Consider the following 8309-nt stretch of genomic DNA (forward strand, 5'->3'; position numbering starts at 1 on the left):
AAGATGAATATTTTGGATTTCTTGAAATTCCACAGTTGAAATACAAATGACGTTATTTAGAGAAGTTAAACTTCACTATAGATTTGAGGGAAAGATAAAAAATGTAAATAATTCCATTTCTACAAATATATTTAGATGCTTGTTTTTTGAAATACTGTTGAAATGTAAATTAAAATATTCTTGTATTTACACCTTGTTACAATCATATTTTCTAAATTAAAATAACCTTTTTTCTTTCATATTTTACACTGAGATTTCACAGGGGTAAAAAATTCTGACCAGAGGGAATGACCCCATCCACCCCCATCTGCTACCCCTGGGGCAGAGGATGGGGAAGGTGGGGGCTGGGAGTTCCCAAGTGTCCGGTTTTTGACTGGAACCTCCAGTTGAAAAGGGAAACTGGCAGCATCCGGTCAGCACAGAAAGTCCAGTTGCTGCAGTAACTGGCCCCCACCACAGGGAGTGGGAAGAGCAGCAGGGCTGGGAGGGGCCAGTCTGTGCCACAGGGTCACTGTCAGGGACCGAGATTCCCTCCGGTCTGAGCTGGGACCGGGCAGATTATCAGGGGAGCCGCGTTTGTAGCCCCAGCAATGAGACCAGGACTGAAATAAGGGCGGACCTTCCCGGGGAAGGTGCCAGTGAAAGTGAAGAGATGGGACCTGTCAGTCACATTGTAAAACGAGACCTCGCCCGCCTCATAGTCCAGGAAAATCCCCACCCGGCTGGGCATGACGCTTACAGGGAGGGGGGTCCTCGGGGAGGTGCAGGCCTTGTATTTCCTATACCTCAGCCGCATGACCCAGTATCCATCCTCAGGTGTGTATGTGACCTTCCCCTTCCTGCTCACAGATTCCCTACAAACCCCCAGGTCCCATCTCCTCTTGTCTCCCACCTCCACCTCCCAGTAACGCCTCCCGCCCGTGAACCCCTCAGTGCCCAGGACAATGGGATATCTATCAAATCTCTCAGGGTTGTCGGGCAGATCCTGGCGTTTGTCTCCGTGTCTCACACTTTTCCGATCCTCAGACAGGACGAGGCTGGGATGAGCCGTGTCTGGATCCAGAGTCACATCCACTGGGGAGAGAGTCACAGAGTCAGGGCCGGGGGCAGGGGCTAGTCACTGGTATCAAAGAGAAATTAACCTGCGTCCCCATTAATCACTGGGGGGGAGGAGGGGTTGTTGCCTGAAGGGAGTCAGGGCCCCTCTGCCTGCGAGGAGACAATGAGGGGGAAGGGCAGGAGGAGCGGGGGAGGGGTGGGAAGGTGTCAGGGGAGGCGGGGGAGGGGAGGGGACAGCCTGATGCTGGGAGAGGAAAGGGGAGAGGGAGGTGACAGGAGCAGAGGGGGGGAGGGAGGGACATAGGGGTGGGGTAGGCACAAGGGCAATGGGGTGATAAGGGAAGGGAGGGGCACCAGGAGGACAGGGGTGTGAAGGGAAGGGCAGGTTCCAGGGGGCTGCAGGGGGTGAGGGGAGGGGTGGGCTCCTTGGGAGAAGAAGGGGATGGACCCCAGGAGGCTGCGAGGGGCAAGGGATGGGGCAGGCACCAGGAGGACAGGGGTGTGAAGGGCAGGTTCCAGGGGGCTGCAGGGGGTAGGGGGAGGGGTGGGCACCAGGGGACACAGGGAAGCATGGGAAGGGGAAGGCACCAGGGGGCAGAGGGGTGTGAGGGAATGGGGGGAGCTCCAATGGGGCAGGGGAAATCAAGGGGAAGGACAGGTGACAGGGGGTGAGATGATGAGGAGTGGGGAGGTGGAGCTATGGGCGGGAGGGAGAATGAACAGGCACTTTTGCCAAAGGGGCAGAATGGGGGGTGAGGGAGCAGGTGAGCAGAAGGGGGCAGAGAGGGGTGTGGAGAAGGGCAGGACCTAGGGGGGCAGAGGCGTGTGCAGGGAGATGTGGGCACCAGGGGGGCAGAGGGAGGATGAAGGGAGGGGTGGGGCCCAGAGGTTAGGAGAGGGGGAGGGGAGGGGTGGGGCAGTGCTGAGGTGAGGGGAAGGGCTGAGACCAGGGGTCCCAAAGGGGGGTGAGGGAAGGGACTTGCACCAGACAGGCAGAGGGGGCAAAGGAAACAGCAGGCACCAGGGAGGCAGATGGGGCAAGGTAGAGCTGGGACTTGGGGCAGAGGAGCTGGCACCAGGGGACTGGAGGGGCGGTGAGGGGTGCAGGTGTCTCGGAGCCAGAGAGGAAGGGGAGGGGCAGGGGTGACAAAGAGAAGGTGGCATGGGTGATGGTGGCAGAGGGGCGAGAGGAGAGCAGGGTCAGTGGGGCAGAGGGTGGGGAGGGGCTGGGCACCAGGAAGGAAGGGGACAAGGGGAGGGTCAGGTGTTGGGGGGCAGGAGGAGGGAAGGGGCAGGCAGCAGAAGGGTGCGGGGGGAGGGAAATGGCAGGTGCCAGGGTATTGAGGGGGTTGAGCAGAAGGGCAGGCACAGGGAGGGCAGAGGATGGGAGGGACAAGCACCAGGGGGCAGAGACGGGTGAGAGGCAGGGCAGGTGGGTAGAGGGAGGTGTTAAGAGAGGGGATTGGGGAGAGGCAGGTGCCAGGGGTCAGAGTGGGGCTAGAGGAGGGGTGGGCACAGGGGGATGAGGGAAGGGGCGGGTGCCAGGGGTCAGAGAGGGAGGGGAGGGGGGCAGGTGTCAGGAGGGCTGAGGGGAGTAAGAAGGGTGAAAGTCAGGACAGCAGAGGAGGGTGAGGGGTGGGGTGGGAGACATGGCACAGAGGAGGGAAAGGGGAGAGGTGGATGCCAGGACATAGCGGGAGTGTGAAGTGATGGGAGGGCTCCAGGGTGCAGAGGATGTTTGGGGGAGAGGGGCAGATGCCAGGAGGGCAGGGGGAGAAGGGATGGGCTGTTCCAGTGGGCAGAGATGGGTGGAGGGCAGGGGCATGTGCCAGGGAGGCAAAGTGGGAGTAGAGGGGCAGGGGCCCAGGGGAGCAGAAAGGGAGTGAGAAGAGCGGGAGGGATGTTGGTGAGGGGTCAGAATAGATGCAGGGTCCAGGGTCCCTCACAGGGGTGAGGGAAGGGTAAGGGAGGGGCAGGAGCCAGAGAGTGGGGAGGGAGAGGCAGGCCCCAGGGGATCTCTGTTGCTTTCGGGCCACGTGTGGTTGGTTTCTCGCTCAGAGCAGGTCAGTGCTGTCCCCACACACACTGGGGGTGCAGCCCTGACCCAGGGGGAACATCTGGGACTCTCCATGCTGGCAGGCCCCATGGGCCCCACCTTCCAGCCTCGAAAACCTCACAGCCAGCCCATCCCTCGCTCGGCCAGCCCCACCCCCATGGGGGCAGTTGTCTGGATTGGGCTCGCTTTGGGGGCATTACAGTGGAAGATTCGGGGGGGGGGCGGTATAAATGTGTACCAATGGGCTGTTGCTAATGAGGCCAGGGCAGTGGGGAGGGGGCATTTCCCCACTTACTGCTCCCTCCATCTGGGAGAAGCTGCACCGGGGACCAGTCCTCGTTCACAGCTGCACAGCGCGTCTGCACTACAGGTTTGCACCGGTGCAGCTACATCAGTGCAAGGAAACCCTGGCAGACATGGCTGAGACACTGCTGTGCCAGGGGCCGTAACCCCTCCCCTCACTGGTGTTATGGATCAATAATTACAGGGTCACTGGAGCAGAGGAGCTGGACTCTGGACTCCCAGGTGGGGGCCTGACTCACTGTGCTGCAGAGTCATTCTCACTCCCACGCTCTGGCCCAGTGCCCATGGCAGTGTTCAGACACAGGGGGACGTCATCAGACACCTGGAGCTCAGCGGTTCAATCTCTAATGGCATCACTCGGGGGGATTGAACCTGGGGCTCCCAGCTGAGGGCTCAGCCACTGGGCTAAAGGCTACAAGGGAAGCGGCGGCACCTTTTTCTCTTAATTGAAACCAGTCAGCAAACCCGACATGGATTCACGAATAGTTTCTGTGGACCCGAAATAAAATTTTGCAGCAAATAAACTATTTGTCCAAAACATTTCACCCAGCTCCACTGCAAACCTGTCTGAGCAACTTAGGAGCCCCAATCCCAGTGACCTGCAATGAGAGACTGTCAACACCCCCAGAAACACAGTTACAGGCAGGCCAGGCTCAGGACATCAGCGATGAAACACTCCAGAGCTGCTGTTTAATTTGCCCTTTGCAGACAAATGCCCCCCGGGCCCCTGATCTCACCCCCACAAATCAGGCTGAACATGGAGACTCGGATCCAGCCTGAACTCTCTGCCCAGAGCCATTTGTCCCATGGACGCTGCTAGCGGCACAGACCCTCTGCAGCTGCACCTGGGCATCTCCCAGAGCGGATAACAGTCACAGAGACCCTCTCAGAGCCCCAGGAGCTCAGGTGTCTCCATCTAATGACTGTGTTAGCCACCCCCCTCGCTCCCATTAACCAGCCCTCTGTCAGACACACTGGGAACTTTCACACCCAGACTCTGGAGACACTTTTGGTCCTTCTACACAGCCTGCAGCAGCGAGTCTTGGAACAGGGTGGACAGATTCAGGCTTACAGGGCTTCCTCTTTGGAATTAAAATAGCTGCGTAGATTTTCAGGTTCTGGCTGGAGCTCAGGCTCTGAAGCCCAGGGTGGAGCCAGGTCTGCCCCTCACAGTGCAAGAGGGGACACTGTCTGTGTCCACATCCCCTTCACACCCTTCCTGGGATGGGGAACAGCAGCCCCAGGGCCCCTCCCTTCACCCCCAGGGCAGGAGAGTGAGAGCCCTCGGCCTCCTGGGCAGTGGGACCTCCCAGCACACGTTCCTGGGTGAGCGTGAAAGTGTCTCCACACAGAGAGCTCTGTACACCCGGCAAATACACAGATGTGCCCGTGGATCAGGATCTGGGATGGTGATCTCCCCAGGAGTGATGGAAGCCCCCTCAAAGTAGAGGGGTCACCCACTCATGCCAGCCCTTCTCCCTGAGCTCCTGCCCCTTCACCGCCCCTTCTCCCTGAACCCTCACTCTTCACCTCTTCTCCGCAACACCCTGGTTGTTCCTCTCGGCCCCCTCCCCCAGCCTCGCTCACCCTTACAGCTGGTAAAAAGTGGGAGGGAACAGCCCTCCCACTGGTAAAAGTGATGGGGCCATGGCCCCTGGCCCCCCTCTTCCAGTGCCCCTTACTCACCCCCCAGCCCCGGGAGGAGAGGAGCCTTGGGGCAGTGTCAGTGAGTTCAGTGCTGGGGGTACGAGTGGGGTTTAGTCCCCGGCTGCTGGAGCTTTGTGTATTGAGGGTACTAGGACATCACAGCAGCCGTGTGAGCCCCTCACTGTCCTGTCAACATGGCTCAGCCCTGACATCTGCCAGAGCCTCTCCCTGGGGAGGAATCGTCCCTGCGGCACATTCAGGCCTTGGCCTCCCTGCGGAGGTGACTGGTGAGGCTGCTGTTAAAGTGAGTTACGATGTGAGCTCCTGTCCGCTGGGAACTGGACTCTGAGCCTGGGCTGAGATCGGTGACTGGGGAGTGAAAGGCCCCAGCTGCCCTCACTGCCCCCCTGAGCCAGCCCAGCGCCGCCAGCCATTCAGTGCAATAACAGCGATGCTCAGGCTTGGTGACACAGCCAGTGCCCCAGCGGGCAGGGCGAGGGCCTGTCCAAGGAGCAATGGGCACAATCTGCAGCAAGGGAGGTTGAGGCTGGAGATGAGGAAACACTTTCTAATTCTCAGGGCAGTGAAGCTCTGCACCAGGCTCTAGGGGAGGTTGTGGGATCCCTGTCACTGGAGGTTTGTAAGAACAGGTTGGACAAATCCCTGCCAGGGATGTTCTAGGCCCTGACCTAGCGTGGGGGGCTGGACTAGGTGACCTCTCGAGGTCCCTTCCAGCCCTGCACTGCTATGGTTCTAGGTTACAGCTGTTCTGGGTCTGGGCCCAGGGCCCTGGGGGCTCTAAGCCTGGTGAGTGGCAGGTGACAGAGTTAACACTGTTAGTGACCATGGAGCTGGCAGCTCAGCCTCCCTGCCAGGGGCCTGGGCTGGCATGTTGCTGCCTGTACCTGGCTAAGCTGGGTGTTACTGGGCCGTGTGGACAGGATCTAGGGTTGGCACCTGTCCATAGGGTTGCCAGGCGTCCGGTTTTTTATTGGAACGCCTGATCGAAAAGGGACCCTGGAGGCTCTGGTTGGCACCACCGACTGGGACATTAAAAGTCTGGTCAGTGGCGCAGCGGGGGCCTGGAGCTAAGGCAGGTTCTCTGCCTGCCCTAGCTCCATGCAGCTCCTGGAAGCAGCCGCCTATTTACTTCCCTGGACTTTGAAACTTTTCTAACAGAGTCTGCAGAGAGGAACATTTTACATAGAAGGTCACCCCTATATTACCTTCAAGCCAATGGGGAAAGCGAATGGTTTAACAGACGTTTGAAGGAGAGTTTGCAAATGGCTGAACTGGAAGGGCGATTGTGGATACCCTTCACTACCGATTTCTTGCAAGCATTCCGGGCTACATGAGATGCTACAACGTAAAGATCACCCACAGAGTTACTACATGGGAAACAGATGAATACTAAACTGAACATTGTTGGATTGTTAAAGGCACGACCTGAGGCCCCTACCAAGGATGATGTGAGAAAAAACATTTGAACGAAATCAAGGAAAATATAAGGCTTTCACAGACAAGTGGTGGGATGTTAAGGAACCAAAGTTTGAGTGTGGTTCTTTCATTAGAATACAAAAACCTGGAATTTTATGCAAAGGGGACCATAAATTCACAGCTCCTCATAAAATCATAGAGAAGAAGGGACCTTACACCTATCGACTTTCTGATGGGCAGGTATGGGATGCTTATCTTGCACCTGCCTATGCACCAAGAGGAGATTATGCCAACACCCAGTCTGCATTGGATGACTTCACCGTAGAACCACCACAACAAGACATTGCACTGAAACCGGGGCTTGAGAGACGGCCTGTCAGACCCAGACAACCATCTGTCTGGACTAGAGACTATGTTATGTAGTATCTACAATGTTTTCAGTGTAATATTTCTGCCAACAGTATAGTGTCTTGTTTCATATTTGTTCCTGTCGTTAGAACAACAATGTTTATTTTAATTGGGAGAGTTTCTTAAGAGAGGAGGGAATGTGGTGTTTAGATGTTGTTTGTAATTATTAGAACTGGGAGCTCTGGCTGTGGGGAGTCTGAAAGGACAGGAAACAGGAGGTGGGGGAAGGAGTTGAGGACGCTGAGTGAGAGCTACTGAGGGTGCAGCAGCAGCTTGATAAAGAGGTTTCCACTTGAAAACTAAAGTCCTGTTGAAGTTTGTTAGTACCTTGCCTGGTCACTACAACACCTCTCATGCACCCCCTACACCCTCCCCAACCCCCTGCCCCAGCTCTGAGTCCCCTCCTGCCCCCAAGCTCCCTCCTGGAGCCCACAGCACTTATTCCCACCAACACCCCAACTCCCTGCCCCAGCCCGGAGCCCCCTCCTTCACCCCAAACCTCTCATCCCTGGCTCCACCCCAGAGCCTGCACCCCCAGCTGGAGACCTAACCCCCCCCACACCCCAAACCCTGCCCCAGCCCAGTGAAAGTGACTGAGGGTGGGGGAGAGCAAGCGATGGAGGGGGAGGGGGGATGGAGTGGGCCTTAGAGAAGAGGAAGGGCAGGGGCAGGACCTCAGGGCAGGGACGGGGCAGGGGTGTTCGGTTTTGGGAGATTAGAAAGTTGGCAGCCCGACCTGTCCAGGTTTTCCCAGGATTGTCCCGTTGTCCATGTCACTCTCCTGGGAAATCTGTGAGTCTGCCCAGGACATGACAAGTCCCAGGTGTGTCAGTGGCTGTAGCGGGGGAGCTGCGGGGTGGTGGTGCCTATGCAAAGGGACCTCTGGGTGCAGAGTGTCTGGGAGCTGCAGAGATGGGGCAGCTTGGAGCAGTGAGTGAGATCAGGAGCTCAGGGCCAGCAGGGGCCAGTCACCACCGTGCAGGTACCAGCTGTGGGGGTCAGCGCTGGGGGCAGCGGGGTAGATCTGCTGCCATGTCCCGCTGGGTGAGGTTGGTATTTGGGGCAGTCCAGGAGCAGGAGCCTCTGGGGGCTGGTGCCCTCCCCCGGGATTCGGAGGGGGAGACAGTGCCCGGGTGAGGGGACAGGTGGTGTACATGAAGCAGGCAGGTTTCCTGTTTTGTTGCACTTCAGAGGTGGTGACCCTAACAGGACCCCCAGTGGTGTTTGTGTAACTGCCCTGGGTGCCCCCCTCCCTCCCAGCTCTGTGCGGTCGGATTCCCCAGGGTGCATAGACCCCTGGGCCAGTGGTGCTGCAAAGTGTGTGCATGGCCCCTGGGCTCTCTGATCCCTGCTGGAGCTGCCCAGACTCTCCCAGCCTGCACCAGGGCACACACACAGT

At 58.0% G+C, this 8309-nt stretch overlaps 1 protein-coding gene across 1 annotated transcript; it reads right to left on the reverse strand.

Annotated features, from left to right (window-relative positions):
- Window positions 1-514: 514 nt before the first annotated feature.
- Window positions 515-1066, reverse strand: LOC123346689 (E3 ubiquitin-protein ligase TRIM39-like; the record flags this gene model as incomplete). Its single annotated transcript, XM_044984161.1, has 1 exon — window positions 515-1066. A coding segment is annotated over one exon (552 nt), but the record flags the coding sequence as incomplete, so codon positions are not given.
- Between the last annotated feature and the right edge of the window lie 7243 nt (window positions 1067-8309).

The sequence above is a fragment of the Mauremys mutica genome, chromosome 12 (genome assembly GCF_020497125.1).
Source record: "Mauremys mutica isolate MM-2020 ecotype Southern chromosome 12, ASM2049712v1, whole genome shotgun sequence".
Classification (NCBI taxonomy): domain Eukaryota; kingdom Metazoa; phylum Chordata; order Testudines; family Geoemydidae; genus Mauremys; species Mauremys mutica.